This window comes from Lepidochelys olivacea, assembly GCF_965140295.1.
Source record: "Lepidochelys olivacea isolate rLepOli2 genome assembly, chromosome: 7".
NCBI lineage: Eukaryota > Metazoa > Chordata > Testudines > Cheloniidae > Lepidochelys > Lepidochelys olivacea.
This window is the reverse complement of record NC_140417.1, coordinates 98596496-98621211: the sequence shown is the minus strand read 5'-3', so window position 1 is coordinate 98621211 and position 24716 is coordinate 98596496. Positions and strand designations below refer to the sequence as shown.

Below are 24716 nucleotides of genomic sequence, written 5' to 3'. Positions count from 1 at the left end.
AAAATAGTCATAAATGGAACATTGTGTAACCTAGACACCCATTAAATTATTCAGAAAACATTTGATGCTTGTTTACCAAAGGAGCAGGCAATGTGCCACCTGGCTCTTATTAAATGATCATAATAGATCCTGAAGGTATTCTTAAGGTCCCAGTCTTTTCAGATGGAAAAAAAATAGTTATTTTTCTGCCTTTATTAAATGCCAAACTTGAAGTGCTGTTCTGTAGTCATTAAAAATGTCCAATTTATTCCAGCTCATACAGATCAGAGCTAAAATGAGTTACATATGGGCAAATGGATATACTGCTTTCTGCCCATACAGCAATGAATGCATAGTTATCAACTGTAACTTACAGTGGCTTTTCAAAGGACAAGAAGATGCCTTTTTGATTACCACAGTACATAAATTAACTCCACGTAAGGCAGCCATTACAATTACACATGCATTCATAAACACCTGTTGTACATTATGTCTGCAATGAACTACCCCTTTCTAAAATGGCTTTAATGCTTGTGTGGAATGTTGGTTTGACAGACAAAGAATCAAAGATGATTGTGAGGGAAAAGACTCTTTGGATCTAAAGGCCTATTTCCTTGCCATTATAGGATTCTGAACCAGAAACATTCACAAAATAAATAAATTTAAAAATTGGCAAATTTGCTGAGGTTTTGTTTTGTTTGCCAATTTTTCGTCATTTTCTGCAACCCAGTCATTTTCCAAAATGTAAAGTCAAAATTAAAAGAAAGGAACTGATTCCTGGTTAGAAAGCAAGAGGACAAGAGAAACAATAGTCAAATAAATTCAATTTTTCAAATAGATAACATTTTTCACTTTGTTGTTGTTTTGAGGAAGCGTGGTCCAGTAGTTAGGGTGAGAGCTTGGACATCAGGAGATCCATGTTCAACTCCCTGTTGCCGCAGATTTCCCATGTGGTTCTGAACAAGTGACCTCCAATAGGCATCTAGTGGGATTTTCAGAAGTGCCTAGGCATCTAACTGCCATTGATTTCTGATTCTTTAGGTGCCTAAACACCATTAAAAATCCATCCCATAGTCTCCCTATGCCTCAATTCCTCATCAGTAAAATGAAGATGAGTACTTCTCTTTCTCACAAGGCTGTGGTGAGAATAAATACATTAAAGATTGTGAGGCCTTCAGATACTACAGTGATGGTATCATGTAAGTACCTTAGGCTATGTCTACACTTGCAGAGTTTTTGCACTGCAAGTTTCACTGGTGATAGGGAACCAGTGAAAGTAATACCCTGTTTTGTGTATTCACTTCATTCCTCAGCTGTCAGAGAGTGTTTACATTAGTAGTACTTCCATGGGGATGAGAGCAGCGCTCTAGGGCAGCTATCCCACAGTGCAGCTCTCTCCAGTTTGACGATGGGTCTTTTGGGAAGTGTGTGTGTGTGTGGAGGGGGGTGATCGCGGGGCATCCTGGATCCCTGCACAGCCTCCTCTCCCCAAACACTGATCAGCTCCAGCAGCTCAGCATTGCTCCGTGGAGCAGTCATTGTCACCTGGCCAGATAAGTGAGCACTTGCCAAGAAAACAGGAAGGGGAGTTTCAAAGTTCCTGGGGCTTTACAGGGGGAGGGGTGGACGTCTGTTTACCTGGCAACAGAGCAGCAGAGCTGCTGGCCAGAGTGGTCACCTGGGCACTGTGGGATATCCTGCGGAGGTTAAAAGCTCTGTAAACAGGAAGAACGTGTCTTCACTTGCACATCACTGCAAAAGCATCACTGGTAAGAGCTGTACGCCTCTCGTGGAGGTGGTTTTCTTTTTGTGGTGAAACTTCTCAGTTTCACTGCAAAAAGCAATTGGCAAGTGTAGATGCTCCCATGGTTTTTGTGCAGAAAAGGGACTTTTTCCGCTTTAAATGACAAGCGTAGACATGCCCTTAGATAGAAGTGACTGAACAATTTCAAAAATGTTAAAAATGTTTTCAATTAGGTCTAGTACTGAGAAGAGTCATGATCACAAAATGGAAAGAGATGGAAAAGGCCTCCTGGATCATCAAGCCCATTTCCCTGCAAAAGCAGGATTGTTCCTGGGAGTATGTATTTATTATTCTATGCCATCTGATTTTGATACCAGACTAAAAGGACATTTCAGAACAAAGGGAAGCCCGATAGAAATAGCAGCAAAAGTAGGAAGAGAAAAATAGAATTGTGGAGACCTCCTTCAGAGCATAATTTCTTGTTTGCAGTTTCTTTTAGAGCCAGAGTACCCATTCTTTTGGGACAGCTGTGCCAAGTTATCAGACTACAACATACCTATATCAGCTAGGGTCTGATTTCTCTCATTCGGGTACTCATGATGCATTGTGAGACTGAGGTGTGGAGCAATCCAAGCTCCAGTTTGAGCTGTGTACAAGTGAACATGAGGCAGGCAATGATGGTACACCAATGTTCAGCACAGACTGGGATGGGGCAGGGGGAAGCCTAATAATTGTCAGGAACAAACACTTAATAAGCTTAAATACTAATATCAGTACCTTGGGAACCACTAGCCTAGATCCTCTCACATTTTTGTTCACATAGTTATAACAACTTTCCAGATCCTATATAAATAGTGAAGACAATAGGGAAATGCTAGAATTCTGTATTAAGACATTTGCCATAGCAACATCTTAAATAAAAAGTCAAAAGGTGCTTCTTGGAATGTTGTTGGATGAAAGCAAGGTGGCCATTAAAATTTCCAAATATCCAATCTTGGAGTAACATGGAGAACTTTCTGTGTAGACATTAGGCATGGGCAAACCAGTTCAGATAAAATCAGAAGTAACTTCTCCAAACTCTCACTTAAAACTTCAACTGAGACCCTAAAAGATACAAATAAAGTTTGAATATTTTCTTCCTATCTCTGCTTTTCCTGTTTCTGGCCAGGACTAGAAACAGGAATTCCAAAATAACAGCAAGAAAAAATACTTTTGATAGAAGAGCTCATGAAAATACATATTCTTGTTAGATCTGCAGCCCAGTTTTGTACAGCTAACTAGTATAGATAGATTGGATAATGCTCAGATAAGCACTCAAAAGTTTGGATATTTATCTGACCAGAGCATGGGCCTCTAAGCTTTTTGAGGTTCCCTATCACGAGCAGAATGTTTCTCTTATATCATTGTGGAATTACTGCACACATACCACATATTTAGGCTGATGTTTGGAGCCACTTTCAAGAGTTGGTCTATGGGTGTATCAAAGTGAGCACTGTACTTGCCACAGAGTCGCTAATCCTGACTGGGATGCCCATTGCTGGATTGCCCAGCTGGTAGAAGAGACAGTAACCCCCCAGCTAGCAGCTCTTACTGCAAATAAAGAGCTTGCAGCATGCGTGTTTTATGATCTCCAAAGTTTATAATATGCTCACTGTGTAAGAGCCACAAGTCCAAAGATTCTAACATGCACGTAGGAACCTGGTTGTTCCCCAGCTGCTGTGGCAGTTTTGTCTTTTCCCCATTATAGGGGATGGGCATCCCAGTTTGGACTTGGGGCTCCCAGGCAATGGGAATAAATCTCTCGTCTTCCGGTTGGAGAAAAACAGCTCTCTCAGGCAGAGCTGGCTCTCTTTTTTTTTTCTTTCTTTCTTTACTGCATGAACCCATGTATAAACCAACATGGCTTAAGTATAAACTGGCTTATCCATGAGTATGTATAGCAAGTCTTCCAAACAGCTTGTGGTCAGGGTAAGCTGGCAGTACCATATCCCTGCCATTTCTTCCTCCTTTATGCGAGGCTGTTCTGATAGCTATATGAATTATGCATATGAGACCAATGCTGCCTGATCTGAAAAGAGATGAAGACAGAGGGATATGTGGACAAATTGTCAAACAGTTGCTTATACATCATCAAAAGCTCACTGGTTTGTTTGCATTCAAGTGTCTTCTCCAGAGCAAAAACATATTTTTAATGAAGGAAGATGCAGCACTCTCTCTTAAGTCCTTGAGAAAGATTTCAGAACAGCAAGAAAAGAGACGTCACTACAGTTCAGTATAGCACTGAAGGAGGAGATTTGGGTTGTAGTGAACTCCAATATTCCTTAATTCCGATCATGCTTCCAGTATAGCCAAGTCTGCTCTTTAAAAGAAGCTGGCTACATGGCAATTCCATTTTTCATACTATTAAGGTGGCTGTTCATAGATTACTTGTGTAACAGACACATCACAATAAAACTACTTTAAGTGGAGCATATAAAATCTGTGGTCAGTTCATCTACTCTGTCAAGGCTAACAAAAAAGAAATCCAACATGAGTTGCAGCAGGTCAACCAATTATTCCAAATCTTGCCTGGGGGATAGTTACTTTCAAGCCAAGCTAGAAATCTAGTCCAAAGCAAACCACTCTCTCTCTCCCTCTCTCTCCCTCTCTCCTGTAAGGCTATTTTCTGCCCTGTATCTGCATGTGGCTCCCCAGCTGACATCTTTGGATGTTTCATGTCTGAATCAAGGGCAGAATAGCCCATTTTCTCCTCCTGTTTTCGCCTCTCATCTCATTCTTTCTATTTTATGCTCACTAGTTTTTCAGTGCTCTGCGATCTGCACCAGCTCTGGTAAGTTTTCAGGTGAAATTCAAGCTGTTGGTTTGAACCTATAAAAACCAAAAAGGATTAGAACTTGGTTGCCTGAGAGATTGCCTGTCTTTCCCAATGATATACTGCAACAGCTGAGATCAGCAGTGGTGTGCAGCCTGGAACGCCTTCCATTTAAAACAGAGAGCGGCTAGTAGTACGTTCTCAATGAAGAGTCTTGATCTTGTTTCCCACTTTGTTCTGTCAGAGCCCAAATTTGTTAATCTTCCAAGCAGGTTGTAGAGCCCATTTCCGCCCCCCCCCGCCGCCCCCTCTTCCCTCCCGTCTGCTTCTGTAAGGTTGCTGAAGAGAGCATAAGCTGAGGAGAAGATGTTTATGGGCAGTCCTTTGTTTATGTTCATGTTGTGATTTTTAATGTATAGCCAGAGTGCCCAAAGCACAAGGTAGGTGACTACAATTGTATTTTTAAAGCTCAAAGTAAATATATAAATACCTCTTTTCTTGACTCCAAAGTACTGAAGATGAAAAATGATTATGATACCTTGGCCTAAGGTATTTGTGGAAACAGGTCCCCAACATTTTTTATCAAATAGCAGATTGGTAGGACACAAAGTTATTTTCTAATAGTTAATTTGATTGGAAACTATTGTATTAATATCTTTGAAGAAAAAATAACACTTTTAAAAATCTCAGCCAGAAATATTATTTGTCCTAAAAATATAAGAGCTAGTTAAAATAAGCTTTGGTTTATGACAAATGTACTTGAGACTTCATTCTCCCTGCCTTGCATAATCTGTGTGCAAAATTAATGTAAAATATTTCCAAACCAGAGCAGTAGTGTCTTGCTCCCACCTTGCCTAGGGGTAAATATGCATACAAGATGCATGGTAGTGGAGAATCAGGACCTAGGCTTACAAGAGCTGCAGAGACAGACAGGTTTTGTTTTTTTTCTTACCTTGCTCGTCTAGAAGAATGTTGTCTGGTTTTACATCTCTGGGAAAAGAAATGAGGATGTATGTAAGAAGTTATGCAAATGGAAAAAGCAACTCAAAGGCAAAACTATTTCTTGTGACCAACAATTAGGGTAGAAAATATAAAATAAAGTACCCTAGTATGAGAGAAATTATTCATGCATGTGCCATCTCCTATATGTGTAATAGATAAATGTTTTTCCTATGCAATCATGCAAAAAAAGAAAAAAAGGGGGGTCCTGACCGTCTCATTTATCGATGTTGGTTTATTTAGATTGTTAGTTTTCAACAGCTGAGACTAACAGATTTTGCTGTTACCTGTGAATAATATGCTGACTTCGTAAATAGTCTAGAGCTAGTGCCATCTCACAAATATAAAGCTTCACTGTTTCCTCCGTGAATTGAACATTTTGCTGTAGATGATACCGTAGATCACCACCTAGGAGTAAATCCACTACCATAAACATGTCTTCTTCGTCCTGAAAAGAGTACCTACAGAAAACAACCACAAGCAAGTAAACAGCATGGCACCTTGCAAATTTCACAGGTGCTACAAAATGAAGGAGCTTTTTTTTAATCCTAATTATATTCTACATGTTAAATGATAACAATCCTATCCTCTCCATTTACCCAAGTAAAGTTACAGGAATATCCTGGCTTCAATATTTACATCATTTTAATTGTGCATGCATGATTCAATATACTGTCTTATATTTTTGAACTCATTACTGCTATGTTCTGTCTGGATGAATTAATTTGCATGCTGCCTTCCTCATTGTGTAACTTACACAGGCTATCCCATGCAAAATTTCTGTAAAGGGGCAGCAATACTCATTAATTTTACCCTACTTGCACAGTCCATTGTTATATTCAGGGCACTGTCATTTAACTCCTATATTCTTAACACACTTATTCTTCCTGATACAATCAAAACTGTGCTGGAATAATGAGCAGCAAACCAAATGTAGTTATCTGATAAACCTCCCTGCTATCAGCTCTAATGAGTCACCCACAAAGAATATGCTACTCAGAGCTATTGATAGCCAATCTCCATTACAATTAAAATGTTAGTGCTGATTCTAGCCCCCTGACTGAGCCTCTAGCCACTTCTCTGACATATAGTGTGAAGGACCTATGATGGGCCAGGGAAGACTGTCCTTGCTTGAGCAGTAGCATGAGGTCAATGTGTGCGGTGCTATGCTGCATGCTCTCAAAGGCCCCATTGTGGGGGGCATACCTATAATTCTTAGTTGAGCTGGGCAAAATTTTTTGGACAAATTTAGCTCATGAAAAATGCTGTTTCAGGCCAACTAAAACTGTTCACAGATTTGACGCCAATTTGCTAAATACTTTTGGCCCCCAAAAATGTTTTGGGATAGATTCATAAAACCAGAGGAGGACCCTCTTGTTTACCCAATGGCCCTGTGGTTATAGCACTCAGCTGGGATAGGAGACACCCAGGGTCAAGTCCCCATTCTGTCTGATTCAGAACAGGGAGCTGAACTTTGGTTTCCCACATTTTAGATGAGCGCCTTAACCACTAAGATATGGGATAATCTAGGTGGGGCTCTCAATCTCGCCTGTTGAAGCTGTTCCTCTTTGTATAAAATACTTAAATAGTCATTGGAGCAGGAATTTGAACTTGGATTTCTCACCTCCCAGCTGAGGCTTAGAAAGGGGGAGAGAGAACCTGATGGTTAGGTTGGGTGACTCACCTGGGTTGAGGTGACACCTGGGTTCCAGTCCCTGCTCCAATGAATACTCAGAAAGCCAGTACAGGATCTGCACCATTTATGCAGTGAGACAAATTCTTCTCTAACACCATGTGCAAATCCTTTGAGGTCAACGGAACTGCACACAGCATGCATCATGGCAGCCTGCATGTCAACGGGATCATATGTTACAAAAGTTTATTGCTTATGTATTGTTTAAAAAAACCCTCATTATATATAGTATCAGCCAAACAAAATTAAAGGTCCCATCCCATGTGGCGTTCAGTGGGAATAAAGGGCCCTTTGAGTGCATTTAGCACTTTATGGGAGGGTCTGAGCAACTCACAGGATTAGGCCCTAAATTATTTAGTTGAAAATAGTTACCTGAGATTTCTAGGGATTCAGTTTCAGCCTGACTTTAACCAGGCCTAAAGTTTTTGTATCCACAGTTTTGTCAGCAGAAATAATTACAGGCGAAATTTGGCACTCATTTCTTTGAGAGTGCAATTTAGTGCAATTTAAGCCTAAGCCTGAGGTCCACAGCTCCCATTGTTTTCCAGTGGGGTTGAGTGCTTAGCTCTGAAAATCAGACCATTAGACATCCAGTTACCAATCTGTGGCATGATCAGGAAAATGGCCTGAACTGCACCTACGGGGAAGCTAGGCTATGAAAATCTGGCCTCAAGTTTCAACACTTTGCTCTAATGATTTTCACTGCGAGAAACATTGTCAGCCCCTACTAACCATTCACCCAGAGCTACATAGTTCCCTGTTATATTTTATGAATCACTCACCTCATTAACAGATAAAGTTTGGGACTTTACTAAAGACCCATTTCATTTTAACTTCAGACTCATTCTAAATGCAGATTTTCTGTATTTTTCATAAACTGATTTTTCTCTTTTTTGAAAATGAAGTAAGAGAATACAAGGACTAATTTAACTCATAGAATGTCAGAGCAGGAGCCTTATATCAGTTACAAAATAGAAAGGTCTTTTTAAAATCTGAAACAATTGGCTTTTGTGAGAAACCCCACCAAACTCTGGACATACCTCAAAAGAATTTCCAGTAGTTGTCTGTGACAACAGTACTACTTAGTGAATTATATGTGGGATTGTGCGATGCATGCATCACAAATTATGCTTCACAAATTTCTGTTCTTATACTGAATGTGTGCTAGAAATGAATGTACAATTCTATTATCTGATAGCGCTAAGAGAAAACACTTACTTTCTTAACAACCTCAGTAGAGCAATTGTTAAAATGGTTTTACAAACTCAGGCCGATTGTCTTGACTATACTGAAGGGACTTACTGAATCTAATCCTAAGGCATTATGCATAGACTTTATTTCGTCATTTTATTTTAGTGCTATTGGGGCTTTTTCAATCTTCGGGAAATTTCACTGCTCATTAACATGGCTGGAGGATTAGCACTGGCTAATAGATACTGACTCCTTGAAGCACACATCCCTGCCAACTCTATCAATACAGATTCAGCCTGTCCTGCTATCAGGTTTGTGGATCTTTCCTGAGAAAAAGTGCCCGTCATTCCTGATGTCTTTGTGAGGTCAAACAATATGCAACAGGGATTAATTTTAGACTAACAAACACATTTCATTTGTGACATAAACTTTGGAATCCAACAGGAAATTTGGCACCTATTAGAGAAAACTATGGCACTATCAATATACTTCACTGCATTTTTTATTTTAAAAAATCACCTTATTTACCAGTTACTTTATGAACACAGTCTTCATTTTATCATTACAACACACTTTTCTAAAGAGCAGAGAAGATGTGACTGCATGAGTCTTTAGGTAATTTGAAAAACTGCTGGATTGGAAATATTGGCTATTTGATTCCATTATATTCTCCAGATTTCAAATGAGGAATTGCGGTTTTACAAAAAGCTACTTTATCGTTTGAAATAATATACTATAAACTGTAACAAAGGATGCGTGAAGCCATTTGAAAAATATAAAAGCAACTCAAAATTTTAAGCAGCCCAACGCCAATGTTCAGGTTGGATAAGGATGACCCATCTCTCACCCTCTCTTTCTCACTTTCATCCTCTTTCCCAGTATGGCCACATCACCCTCCCTTCTTGTAACCTTCTTACCTGACCCCAGCTTCCTTCCACCAAGCTATATAGATTTGACCTTCCCCACTGTCTGTAAATATGGGCCATGGATCCATTCCTGTATCTTCCAATATTACCTCTTTCCTAATGCTTTCTCTGAATATTCTATCATGGAACTCAGTAAACCTGTTTGTTGGGCCTGGCTGCCAATGAATCTTATGAGCACTCATGCATTAAATGCTCTCTTGGCACAGCGTCTCTGAGCATGCACAAATTGAATTCAGCTTCCAGGGCCCATCAAGGAAGATGACAGACTTACTGAGATTTGCTGATCCCTGCAAAAGAGCATGTGTGGTGGGGAGGCAAGAGCAATTGCAGCAGGGGTAACTTGGATCAGGACCCATTAGAGGATCATGAAGATGGTGGTGGAAGGAATATCAAATATTTTGATAAACTTCAGATAAATATCTGGACTATTGCATGCTCATCAAAAATGAATTTATGATCCTTTGGGGCTTATTGGATCATTTTCTATCATCAGCCAGTAGATTTAGGTTGTGCAAAAGTGAATACCGAAAATAAGTCTGAATTATAAACGAATGCACTTTTAATTGACCAGTTTAACTTTTTATAAAGCATTTTGTTTACAACAAGGCTTTCAATAATTGCCACATGGCTGATAATTTGAATAGACTACTTAAATATGTGTCAAAAGGAGAACACTAGCTAAGGTGATTACATTTGAAATTGCTCAGTATTAATAGCAGTTCAAACTTGATGATGTATCCACTTGCAAAGACTATGCAATGACTGGTTCGCTGCAACAAATACCAGTGATTTGACTCTTAATTTTTGCAATTATTTCCTTATAGCACAGCTAAAGTCTAAAATTTTTTTGATCCATAAAAAGCTTTTGAAGTGTGTCTTTGGATGCTTACTGTATAGCGTGAGATGTACGGTGCCACTGAGCACCTGTATGACCATATTTCATGTAGTCTGGCCACCCGCTTCACAGGCCTCTCTTTGTCATCCTGGCCTCCATTTAGCAAGGTACTTAAACATGTGCCTAACTTAAAGTGCATATTTAAACTGCCCTGATGAACTGGGGCCGCTCTAATAGGGCCTACCTAGCAAAATCTTACTTCTAGCGCTTATGACCCAGAGCAGTCCATTTACCCAGTACGTAGCAAGTGTTTGCAAATCAATTCCTTTAGAATGAAAGATGCCTGAGAGACAAGAACCATGTGTAAAGCCCCATACACTTTTAGCACATTTGTACCATGTTGCTGGCATTATTATTATTTATTGTTATTTATTATTAAGATGGTAAACATAATCTACATCATGGAGAGCTACCAGTTTCTTTTAATTCTTTAAGTTCAAGTTTGTGCCTGATGCAAGGATTACAAAATATAGCACACAAGTCATGATGAAAAAGTAAAGAACATGGACAGAATCACAGTGATCAGTATCTCCATACATAAAGTACAATAACGTATGAGCTCTTTAATTAAATACTATGATTAAATTGTTTGACTGCATCAAAGTTCCTTTGCCAAACTTCACTTTAACATGTTGTATTGCAAAATTATTTTAAATTTAACTCAAAAAGTGTGAGCGGAACAGTTATTTGATTTTCAGATTTGAAAGAAAACTTGTTTACCAATTTAAAAAAAATATTCTAAAGAAATCATGTAAGATAATTTATCAAATGATTTAAAAATGTGCCTTAAAATGTAAACATCTTAGCTGTGAGGACAGATTCCCCAAGTTTTCACATAAGCAAGAAATCCAGTGATGATATAGGGACAACTCAGTAGATTTCTTTCATCGCCCCTTGTCAAGTGCAAACTGACTGACTATGAGGGTTACTGTAAGGTGTTTGTGAATACATGCAGTCACCAGAAGTGTACATCAGAAAAGAAGATATTCACCAGAGATTCACCAAGAATACATGTTCAATTTCCTGCAGGATCTCTAATTCTCTAAACACGTTTCGAACCTCATCTCTTTCGATGCATTGTTGTTTGTTCATGTACTTCATAGCATACATCTTCTCCGTATCTCTCTTTTGTACAATACACACCTAGAACCACACACACACAAAAAAAAGTAGATGACAGTGATATACCTTTACTTGATGTTTTATCTGACTATAGCTGTATCATTTGGTGTCTTGGGGCTCAAATATGTGTGGTATTCAGCAAAATGCTAATTAAACTAGAGGGGATGGGGTGAAAGGAACACTTGGCAAAATCAGGCCCATTTTAATTCAGGTGCTCTTTAGATATTGGCCTGTACAAAGTTATCAGTCCAAATACTTGTGGACTGTAGAAGATGTTTGAATTCTGAACTGGATCTGAATCAGAATTTTAGAACTGACCCTTTATCTTTATAATAGGCCAAATCAGAATCCCACATTCAAACATCCCCGAACTGTGGAGTGATCAAAATCTAGATCTGAATTTTGTTGACATCCTTTAAACTCAATTCCCATCTAGGCACTAGGCACACCCTGTGTACCCATATGACTGCAGCCCTGTGAATGGCACACCTAATGGGTCAGGTATGCCCTTTTATTCATAGCAGTATTTGTTGTTTTATGCCTTAGCTCCTAAAAGCTTCCACCACGGATCAGGGCCCTAGAGTGCTCCAGTCCAGACACCCTTCCTTCGCTGCTGTTGCTTAGTTTTTTTCACCGCTCAGGGATGGGCTTTATGAAATTGCAGACAACTGACAAAGATTCAAATGGTCTATTTAAAAAGAAGGTTCTTTAAGAATAAATTAAAAACAAGATTAAGACATAAGAAATAGACTGTATAACAGATCTAGTCTCATACTTGGAAAGAGTTAAGCTAGGCAGGTACATATTCATGCTTAGTTACAGTAAAGTAACTTACATTTCTAGGGAGCACTTTTTTTCTTTTCTCCCTTGTGATCCATTTGGCCACCAAGCCTATCAGTCCCATGTAGCTTATAGTATTAGGTCTCTTTCACAGTCCTCTTGTGCATTTCTGGTTCCTTTGATATGCCTGTCTTATTATCACAAACATCTCCTTCCCCAGGCCTGGTCTACACTACAAAGATGGATTGACCTAAGTCGACTTGTTTCAACATAGGTTTGTATTATCCAAACCTAAATATGTCTCCCATCAACTTAAGCACAATTACAGCCCTCCCTCCCCCCCCAGCACCCCTGCCAAATGATGCACAGCCAGAGTTGACCTATTTTTATCAGCATAGTGCTAATGTAGACACTGCATCAACTGTGTCAACCCTAATTGTCCTCCAGCAGTTATCCCACAATGCACCAGCCCCCATGACAGTGGTCACTCTGGTCACAATTTTGAACTCTACTGCCCAGAGGTCACCCTCTTTAAAAACCTCAGCATGTTTTTGAAATGCCTTTGCCTGGTTGGCCACCTTGGTGAGCAAACCTTCTAGCCCACCTTTGCGAGCATCTGACCATGCCAGTTCTGCACTGACAGAGAGCTATACTTCGACATTCTCCTGCCTGGAGTAGAGCAGAAGTCCAGGATCTCCTTGGCCTATGGAAAGAAGAGGCTGTGCAAGCCTAGCTAAGGAGCAGCTGAAGGAACATAGATATCTACACGAAGCTTGCACTGGGGATGTTAAACTTTGAGCATGACAGGGATGAGAATCAATGCCGGGTGAAAGCCAAAGAACTTTGGCAGGCCTATCAGAAAGTGAGGGATAGCAACAACAAATCTGGGGCTACCCAGGAGGCCACTTCTACTGTAAACCGTATGCCAAACTTGGTGGGAACTCCACCAGCACGCCGAATGTGACTGTTGACCCTGCATTAGACCCAGGTATGATAACTCCTGCAGTGCACAGGGAGGAGGATGAAGAGGGGATGGGGGAAGTGGAGGGTGATTCAAAGCCTGCAGTGAGCCAGGAGCTCTTCAGAACTCCACTGTAGTTGAGCCAGTCTCACCAGGCAAGCACAGATAAGCCTGGAGATGGAGGGGAAGGGAGCTCAGGTACATGCACAGATGCATTATTCCTTACAAGCAGTTTGTTTCCCTGTTTAAAAATAGCACCTATCCCATCGGCCCAGTTAGAGAACAAATTCATCAACTTTTGCTTCTTCATTTTACTTTTAAAACCAGCACTGGAAATACAATTAAAGTTAATGCTTTAGAATGCATACTTAGTTGACACTTTAATGAACTACTACGTGTTAGGAAATTAATTCAAAAAAATTTAGTATAGCAGTCCAATTGACACAATCCACAACAGATCACTGCCCTCCTCCGGATAGAGGTAGAATGAAGAGATACAGCTGATGTTTGCTTTTCCATTGTTTGGCCTGTCGAGCTAGACAGGGGCCCCACAATTCTCCCCAGGGGGAGTACTTTGTTTATCTGAAGAGGATGTCTCTCTTATCTTCTTCAACAATCTCTCAACTTTCATGGAAATGCTCTGCAACCCTCTCCCGAACATTTCTAGGGATGGCAACCTTGTGTTTTCCCAGGCGACAGGAGACAGACCCATGCCACTCTGTGGTGAGTTCTGCTGGCACCATTACAATAAGCAAGTGAGCAACATATGGACCAAGGAGCTTTGGGATGCCAGTAGCAGCAATGTTCTCTGGACCTTTGTCACCCTCAGGAGTGAGGTGTTAGTCAAAATCACCACTGCATGTGAAAATATTAGCAATATTTACTACACTTTCCGTATACTCATACCAAGGAGCAGCCAGCATCTAAACCTTCCATGCAACAGTTTCCATGCCCCCATACTACTCTGTACTAACCATGGCTTAAGCTGAAGAGTGATGCTGTAACAAGGTCCTTCAAAGCTAAAGTGACAATTAGCATTTTTTATTAAAGGTTTTTATGGAAATAATGTAAGAGAGTTGTGAGACTTACCTTTCCCTTGCCATTGTGACTGTAAATATAATGCGGTATCTGTATGTTTTAATCAGCAGCCTCTAGCATGGAGGCCTTCAGAGGTGCCCCCTCCATGTCTGCTGAATGCCTGACCCAGAGCGGGGAAGAAGGAAGCAGACCAGGGAGGACATGTTTTCTGATATCTTCCAGTGCTCCACAGCTGCTGACTGTGAACATGGGGATTGGAGGGGCCAAATGGCTAAAATCAGGGTAAGGGCCAGGAATGGAAAGACTGGTTGTTGGAGGAGAGGAAAAGATCAGAGAAGTAAGGCAGGAAGTGCACCAGGACATTATGGGTTTGCTCAGGCAACAAACGCAGATGTTGCAGAACATTTATTGAGCTAAATGCCCAAAGACCGAATACACAGCTGCCTTGCCATTCCATGGAAAACCCTATGATCACTGATCCCTCTACCCCACAGCATACCAGGTGCCAGCAGAAGATGAACCCTTATCCCTACCACTCCATGGCAGGGGAAAACAAATAAAACAATGACTAGACTTATTCTGATCTGTGATAACTACAGAATAAGCCAGAAAGCACAGTCCCCTACTTGTTTTTACCATGAATGAAACATTGTAATATTGAATACGTAAACATGCATGTTTTACTCCGTTTTTATAAGGATGCATCACACTCTTACAGTGCTGCTAAAATGTTTAACTTGTTTATTTGCACTTTAACTTTGTTTCCCATTTATTTGCACACAATAAAGTTTTATTTTTTTGAAATGCAGAGTATATTTACTAGTTTGCACCAAGCAGATTTGCCACATTACAAATCCATAACAGGCACACAAGTTCCCCAAAGCATTGTATAACACAACTATAGCTGACTATTAAAATGAGTTTGTAAAGGACTCCATCAACTGTATAGCTCCACAGCTGGCTCTTCTAATAGCCTCTGTGTCTGGCTGTTCAAATTCAGCAAACAGCAGGTCCACCTCAGCCCTCCACTTAGCCAGTAGCCTTTTCCCTTTTGTTTCACACATATTATGTAATAGAAACATGCAGCAATAACGATAGGACTGTGTGCCTTCCTGAGTTCCAGTGTAGTTAGTAAATATCACCACTGCACTTTGAGTCTATCAAATGCACATTCAGCAGTCAACCTGAACCTGCTCAGCCAGTAGCTCAATCTTTTCTTGGTTCTGTCAAGGTGGCCAGCGTACAGCTTCCTGAGCCACAGGAGCAAGAGATAGGCTGGGTCCTCCAGATTTACTACTGGCATGTCAACATTGCCAAAGTGAATATGCCAGTCAAGGAAGAATATCCCTGCTTGCAGCTTTTGGAGGAGTCCTCTGTTCCTAAAGATGCAAGCATCATACACATTCCCTGCCCAGCCCACACTGTTATTATCAGTGAAGCATCCCCAGTGATCCACTAGTGGTTGCAGAACCCTGGAAAAAGTTCCTGTTTCCGTGTATGTACTCACTGGCAAAGTGGAATTGGTGCCAGAATAGGAGTATGCATCCCATCTATTGCCCTACCTCAGTTCGGGAACCCCATTGCTTCAGATCCATCTACTATTTCCTGCACATTGCTGAGAGTCACGGTCCCATGCAGAAGGATATGCTAAATGACTTTGCACACTCAGACGACAATGGCCCCAACTGTGGATTTCCCAGCTCCGAACTGATTCCCCATTGACCAACAGCAATCCAGTATTACAAGCACCCAGAGCATGACTGCCACTCCCTTTAGCAGTGTCAGTGCTGCCCTTACTCTGGTATCGCTGTGTCAGAGAGCTCAGCACACAGATCCAGGAATGTGGCCTTTCACATCCAGAAGTTCTACAGAAATTGCTCATCATTTTCGATCTGCATTACAATGCGATCCCACCACTCAGTGCTCATTTAACAAGTGGAATGAATGCCAGTGTATGAATGCCAGCAGCAACCTGGCATTTTTATTTCTTCATCCATTCATCATCCTCATTGCACTGCTGGTTGTAGTAGTCTCGGAAGTTCCACTGATACAGGAGAATTGTGTGTCCTGTCTTAGCAATAGTCATAAGAATTGAGCTGAGCTGTGCAGGAGCCAAACGTCTGCCAGAGAGATGTCAGAGACTGAAAAGCGGTGGAAATTTTAAAAATGGCATGAAATTATAGCATGGAATAAGCATTATGGGATAGAGAATGTGGGATTGTGGGAACTTGACCCATAATTCCCCAAAAATTCCTGAGGGAATTGCTGGTATCCCACAAAGCACTGCTAAAACATCCCACAAGGCTTTGTACCAGATGGTGGTGCAGGGCACACTGGAATACCTACCCATGGTGTATTACATTTTCTCTTGATGCAACTACTTGTGATGAGGACATGCAGCACCAATGCAAGCAATCAACTGTGCACATGCCTGAATGACATATAGAAGCTGGCAGCTGTAAGCCAACATAACATATATTGACCAAACTTTGTAGTACAGACATAGATCCAAAGTGGTGTTTCCTGTGGTCTGTCTCCAAATTCGCTGAGGGTTGTATTCAGTTCTGTGGCTAAACAGTTTCATTATTGCTTTTCCTATGTCACTTTTTACCTTAAATATGCTTTTGAAGGTAGAGCCACACAACTAGGGACTTTCTGGCCACATTTGCAACTCCCTCACCCCACTCTCGGGCTGATTGTCTGTTGTTAGATCTTTTTTGAGTATGATTAACCTCCTTGTCTGAAGATGTCAATTTACAGACAGCTCATTTTCTGCACTGTCTTTGACTTTAGTAGACATGGCTTATAGAATTCTTAGATTTTCTTCTTGACATTAGCTCTACTCTGTATCAAATGGGAACTGCAGACAGACTGAAACCAATCTGTCACATAGTTTATTACTAGTATTCTGTTCCTTATATTCTGAAAAAGCATAATCATTTAGTTCATATCAGAGAAAGTGATTAAACAATTTATTTGTGTTATATTTATGATGTAATGAAAAGCAAAGGGTTAACTGTTAAAACACTACATATATACTGAAACCCCATATTATTTATATCAATCCTCTCCCTTCAGAAGTGAGTTCCTCCACTAGCCAGAAATTCAGTTTAAATGAGTTGTTTGCCAGTCTTGTTTGACTAAAGATTTTGTACACTCAATTCACACTACCACAAAATAAGTTCCAGTTACAATTTTTAACTTACTTGGATCACAGTTGTGATTCTCAGGCTACTTTCAGGATGGAACTACATTTTTGTTGTCAAATATTTTTATGGTTCAGGGTAGATTTTTGTGTTTTCCCTGTCTACCACTGATAATTTACAATGTGTGCTAATGCATTCAAGTGTTAAATATCACAAGGAATAGTGTCTGATCCCCAAAGCCGATTGTCAATGGAGCCTTTCAATTGACTTTATTAGGCCTTGCATCAGACTTGATGTGAATAAACAGTAAATGATGTATAATAGCAATTGGCAGCAATAATATCTCTCTTTAGAGTTCTAAGGTTTTGGATTTAGTTGAAACTTTTTTAAAAACAAAAAACCTTTTACAAATTTAACAAAAGTTACAAAAGAAGTCACTTTTTTTTAGTTTAAAACACTGATCTCAAAGGAAAGTACAGAAAGACACTGATGACGGCTTGTTGACACCACGCAGCTTTTAGCGACAAGGCTTTGTTGCTAAAAGTCAGCGTGTGTAAACGCTCTTTGTCGGTACTTTGTCGACACGTTTGCTGACAAAATACTTCCAGCTGCACGAGCGGCGTTAGCTTTGTTGGCAGAAGAGCACTCCTGCCGACAAATCTGCGTTCACAATGCCACTTGCATCGGCAAAACTTTTGTCTTTTGCGGGGTGGCTTTTTTAAGTACCTGTGAAAGACAAAAGTTTTGTCGACAACTTCGCAGTGTAGACATACCCGAAGATACACAAAAAGAAATATCAAATTAAATGAAACCCAAAATGGGTATGTAAGCTGCAAATAGGGTCACCAGATGTCCCGATTTTATAGGGACATTCCCGATTTTTGGGTCTTTTTCTTATATAGGCTCCTATTACCCCCCACACCCTGTCCCGATTTTTCACACTTGCTGTCTGGTCACCCTCGCTGCAAAAGACCTTATTTTTCAGCACTCTACATGGAGTATCCTCACTGACTTGAAAGCACTAGGATCAGAGTGTTTCTGAAGCAGAATTTGGGAGTGATTTTACCTCAGAAAGCTTCACACATACATCACCTTTCACTCATCAGACTGCAATAATGCATAACCTCTGGATTCTATCAGTGAAAATGTCAAATTCCAATTAACCAATTAAACCCATCATTGCCTTGGACATCAAGAGTCACGATGTCTTGTCCTTGATATGTTTATTCAGCAGCAGATATGATGGCAGCAATTGTTGGTATCAAAAGGTTAATTTGTGATTTCCCCCACCAGCACCCTCAAGCACTGTGGAATACAGCAAAATCAGTCAGCTTGATTGTAGATACTGGCTAATTTTTCCTTTGGAATGTCTTTCTGTGATTCTTCTGTATGCTAATGAAACTCTAATGATCAAGAAGAAAAGGACTCCTTGTGGCACCTTAGAGACTAGTACTCCTTTTCTTTTTGCGGATACAGACTAACAGAGCTGCTACTCTGAAACCTGTCTAACGATCAAAGTAACTATTTTAAAATAAGCTAATGAAAATTCTACATATGGTATAATTATGTCTGTCCTCTTTTTTAATTATCAGACATACTTATGATTACAATGCAGTGCACACATTTTCCAAAAAATTAATTTGGCAGCTCATTCATATAGCTCCTCATCTGGAACGGCAGACTAAGACTGACCTCAAGGTGACTTCTCATGTCTCATTAGAAAGAATCAATATCTTCCATTGTTGTATGCAGTGTTGTTGTAGCCATGTTGGTCCAGGATATTGGAGACACAAGGTGGGTGATGTAATATTGTTAGAAAGAGAATATTTATATGACATCAAAATCAAACAAGATGAGTTTTATACATGGAGGGGGAAAAAATAAACTAACCCATTCAACTATTCCAAACTTCCAGAATACTTCCATTAATAACAATTTGCAAGTATTAATGGTAGCTAATATAAAATTACCATGGACATATTACAGCTAGAAAGAGACAGCATAATGGGTAGTTACTATTAGCTTGGTAAAAATATCCAATTTAAAGATACAAATTGAAATTAGGGGTATTATCTTGCAGTTACCAATATGATTCTTACTGAACAAGAATGTTATGGATTTAAATATGTATACACATACCTAGCTGTTGAAAGGTTTACTGTGAAAAAAGATGTTAAACCAAGATCCCATCTATCTGCTTCCTGTAGCAGCTGGTGGATGTTCAAGGTTATCATCACATTATTTCTCTGATTATTATTTCTTTCACTTCCTACCACCACCGTTACTGGTTATATGCATAATGGTAATAAATATTTCCTAAACCTGGACACACATGGCTGCATGATGAAATCTGTCTAACTCTAATCTTATTTTCTGCAATATGATATCTGCTGTTATTAAAGGAAACTGAAGTGGAAAAGCTAGTAGCTAACAGCTGCAACTGACACTCAGTTACTGATAGCTGTTCCTCTTTTCCATTTCTTTAGAAATAGAGGTCATGTTGGCAAAAGATATGAAAGAGATAATAGGCCTCACTCACCACTGTGTTATTCCATCTTTACACAGCAGTAAGGCCATTAACATCAGAACTGAAGAGAGGAAAAAGGTGACACATTAACCTCTTGGTGCCAGCAATTGTTGGTATCATGTCCATTATTGAGAATGAATAGTGATTAAATTATAGCAACTCTGGTGTTAATCTGGAATAACACAATGGTGAATCAGGCACTATATTTTAGATAATGTCAACATTTATTCTATATTACATGTATCATAGAATAGTTATAGAGCTTGATAATTGCACCACAGCACTGATTCACTAAATATCATAATGATTATCGATGCAGGCGAGTAAATTCTGACAATGTTTCTTTGGTTTCTTCTTTGTCTGCTTTGTCATCCATCTTTCTTTTCTTTATCATCTTATTTTCTTTGGTGCTATTCTTTTTCCTTCTCTGTTTTCACAAGATGTTGGTATTAAAACTTGGGGGTGTATTTTGTGATGTTATCCTCTAACATGGCTCATTATATGCTACTTCTGGAACTCCCTTCTATCTTGCATCTCCATATAGCATTTTTTTAACTGAAATATACTTGTCAATAAAAGATTAAGGATTTAAAAGACAATTATAAGCAAGCGAGCACACACTAATAGCTTATTGTTGCTCCTGGAAATCATAATTCCCCTTGAAACAGAGTCAGAAAACCTTCCAGCAAGCAGCTAACTAAGAGTGGGAGTTAGAACTAAGGCATCAAGATTTCAGCCTTCGGAAAATGATGGACAAATGACTTGTTTATTAGTATAGAGGCGATGGATGGGGAGAAAAATGGGAAGGCATCTTGTAAGGGTTTTAAGATGTCTGCAACAACACAAACCTTGTGCTTCATACTGTGTTAGGGTATTATGAACTTTAGTGCAGTGATTCTCATCCACGGATCCGGGGCCCCCCGGGGGCCGAGAGTATTTTTCAGGGTGGCTGCCAAACAGGACCAGCATTAGACTCACTAGAGCCGAAGCCCCACAGTATGGGGCTGAAGCCCAGAGCCCTGAGCCCCGACATCTGGGACTGAAGCAGAAGCCTAAGAAACTTGGCTTCTAGGTGCCCCCTGTGGTTTTGGGCCCTGGGCAATTTCCCTGCTTGCTAACCCTTACCACCAGCCCTGGCTTTTATATGCAGAAAACCAGATGTTGTGGCACAGGCGGGCCGTGGAGTTTTTACTGCATGTGTGGGGGCTCAGAAAGAAAAATTTTAAGAACCCCTGCTCTAATGGAAATGAATAGGGTTGGCCTCATGGATCCAAATGTTTGCTGCTCTTGTGATTCTGATACAAAACAGTTTAGTGCATGCTGGCTGAGTGTGTGATGCAGAAACAATCATACATCTTGAAAACAAAAATGTTGAGAATATAAAAAAGCACTCTACTTGCCCAATAAACTCTCCTCTCTGCTGTTCACATTAACTACATTGTCATTGACATACACATCACGCCAGCACAGAAGAGGGGGATACTGAGGCAGCTAGTTACGGCTCTCTGTTCCTGGTGGCTGGTATGTGCCAACCCTGGTCAGTCTCAATGATGCTTAGAGGAGCTGCTGGGCTATTCTAACATATGCCATTAATATGAGATCCTTAATGGATCCCATGTCCGTGAAGAGTTGGTACAGCAGAGCCCCTCTGACATGTCCCCTTCCTTGCCTGGTATGCCACTCTCTTTCCTGGTACATCCCCAAAGCTGCAGCCGATGAGTAGAAGGGCAGAGACCCAGCCAGGAAATTTTTCTATGCAGGGGGAATTTTCTGCTGGCCATTTGTAGCCAGTTGCTGACACCTTTGTGCTTCCTGAGTGATACAAAAGGGATAGATCTCAATAGAGATTCTGATCCTTACTGATTATATACTCTTTTGGGGGGAGAAAATAAACTACTTCTTTTTCCTTGATGCTGCTTTTCCTGATGAGGGTCGTGGTGACAGCATGGAGAGTAGGGAGGACCAGAGAGGTTTGCGATAACCATTTACAAAGAATTTCACAAAAGAGTTTATTTTCTCTCCCCAAAAGGATACATAATCAATAAAGATCAAGGATCGCAAACCTTTCTCCGGCCTATCCAAACTCATGAGTTTTCAAGCAGCACCTTTAATTTTAGACTAAATCCAGAAGGGGCCATTATGATAATCTAATCTGACCTCCTGTGTAACACACACCATAGACTTTCACCCAGTGATTCCTGCAGGTAGCCCAATAACTTGCGGTTGAATTAGAGCATATATTTTAGAAAGATACACAATGTTGATTGAAAGACTCCAATGGAGAATTTACCACAAGCCTTAGTAAGCTATTCCAGTGGTTGATTACTTGCACTGTTATTTTCTATTGGAATTAATCCTATAAGAATGGGTTTCTAGCAGAGGCAGATGTAGCCTCCTGATTCAATGGATGCACTGTGCTAAATTGCAGAAGGGGGCACCATCAGAGAGGCAGCCTGGCCAAACCTGAGTGGGGCTGTAACTCCATGAATCAGGTCTCAATGCCTGCAGAGGGGAGCTAGGCCCAGTCCTCTGGTTCAGGAGCTGCCACTGTGGGATGAAGGCCGGGCAGACTCCCCCTCCATCACCCACCCCAGGGGCCTTCCATCTACACTGACCAGGAGATGTGTATATCTGCCTGTTTTTACACCCATGGCTTCATGATTTTTGTATGTACAATTGAACCTGTGAACCTCTGTTAAAGCCACTGGTGATTTCTAGGCTACAGACCTGGTGAACTGTACCATCGCTCATAATATCTTCTAGGATGGAAAATCAGCCAGCTCATAACTACCATAGAACATTTTTAAAGATAATACTTAGTGGTTAAAAAAATAATTAAATATTTGTATGCACAAGTAACATTTGACTCTGTCTAAAACAACCTAATACACAAACCTTGCAGAAATACATTTTATAGACTATAAGAAAACAACTCTACTCTTACCATTTCCTTGCTGCCTACACCACTCTAACCAGAAATGGTCATTGCTCTAAAGCATCCCTAAAAATGGCAATGTTGTGTTATATTATGTAGTTCAGCTGGGGGCTAGCCATGGAAATTGAACACCCACCCTAAAACCCAAAAAACTCTTTGATTTCAGTTCATCTCATATTAAGGTATGAAGACCATGGATTTCTCAGTGTGCATTTTTAAGGAGCAGGAAATGTATTCCAAGTGTCATGGACAACCTTACATTAATGGTTTTGATTTGTAACAGCTTACCATATACTTTGTAGGATATTAATTACTTTTGCTTCTTGTTTACATGCGGGAAACCAGAAACAGTGTAATGAATGAGAAAAGGATGAAAGCTTCTTGTACCCTGTAATCATAATAAATAAGTTTTATGAAATGTAATTGCACCAAGAAAATACAAAATCATCCCAATTTATTCAAGCTCTCTAGAAATCTTTGTTCCCAGGCTTCTTGAAAATGTTAATGGGAGTACATAGGAATTATCTTCAGTTAGCCAAGAATTTCAAAAAGAAAAGGAGTACTTGTGGCATCTTAGAGACTAACCAATTTATTTGAGCATAAGCTTTCGTGAGCTACAGATCACTTCATTGGATGCAACTGATGTACTTCATCGGATGCAACTGTAGCTCACAAAAGCTTATGCTCAGATAAATTGGTTAGTCTCTAAGGTGCCACATGTTCTTTTCTTTTTGCAAATACAGACTAACACGGCTGCTACTCTGAAACCAAGAATTTCAGCATGTGGTTGGGGGATGTGTGTGCAAAGAGAGGGGGACACTTGAATTCTGACACCTAGAAGTGTTGATATAATCCTTGTTTCATGCTTTGCCTGGAGTATGGCTATTACTTTGGAGTCTGATTTTGTGGGACCTAATCCAACTGGCATTAAAGTCAATGGAAGTCTTGATTGGGCCCCTAAGAAGCAAGAGGACAACGTTTTCTCCAGCACTGTCTGCACTGTTTTTATTATTATAATTGCTTTTATGGCTAATAGGGAGGCTTTGATGCTGCTCTAATTTATGCTAACAACTAATTCAGTCACTGGAAGCTCCTAGAATCGCCATCTATGTTCCCCGCATGAATCTGTTGCAAGATTTCTCTGATCACACAGACATGTAGCATATACATACACCATATACATACACCTGTATCTTTTTTTTTTTTTTTCTATTTCTCTGCTTGCCAGAGTCCTGTCTATGGTACCAGAATGCATAACATTTACTTGGTAAAAAGTTAAAGTATAAAAGTTACCTTATCTTTAAATTAATCTGAGATCCATTATTCAAGACTATCTTGGTTCTATTATATTGCATAGCATGGAAGACAGCAGAAAGAAGGGGGGTATTGTCCTAATTTCTGCAAAATGTAGTCCCTTATTGCATAGAAGAAAATTTTCAGAAGTAAAATATGGTCATTAGAAAAACTGTATGCAATTCTGCCAGATTCAGGCTGCAGAAGATAGGGATCAACTGGCTCAAGACATTTCATATAAATGATTTAATAGAGTCCCAAATAACCCTAACATTCAGCTGCCGCCAAATGGTTTGTTTACAGCTGCCTTCACTTTTATTGCACTAAAAGCATAAAGGGTTTAGAAATGAAATTACATTTACTATTCAGGAAAGACTATATGAATTCACATCTCCCATATCTATCTCACTTTGAGAATCCGGAGAATGACAATGTCTTGTATTCCCATCCACAGCTGACACTCCATTTTCAGCTGAACCTGGGGCAGTATAGGTCTCTATTCCAAAACATATTTAAGTTTACTGGTATATGGGCAGAAACAGGGATCAGTGAGCCATGTAGTGTTTAAAAAAGTGGGTTGACTTCTCTTTGCAAATTATTCTATTTCTTCAGGTAAGTTAATTTTAAATTGTGAGTAGGTCAGAATACATGGAAACCTAAGCTTGTGGATAGTAG

At 40.0% G+C, this 24716-nt stretch overlaps 1 protein-coding gene across 1 annotated transcript in view; it reads right to left on the bottom strand.

Annotated features, from left to right (window-relative positions):
- STK32C (serine/threonine kinase 32C) overlaps positions 1 to 24716 on the bottom strand; it is a 255918-nt gene that overhangs the window by 12839 nt on the left and 218363 nt on the right. Inside the window, exons 3-5 of the mRNA XM_084634123.1 lie at positions 11231 to 11382; positions 5822 to 5995; positions 5488 to 5525 (exon numbers count right to left, since the gene is read on the bottom strand). Coding sequence (XP_084490249.1) covers positions 5488 to 5525; positions 5822 to 5995; positions 11231 to 11382 — 364 coding nt within the window. The remainder of the gene's footprint in view (positions 1 to 5487; positions 5526 to 5821; positions 5996 to 11230; positions 11383 to 24716) is intronic.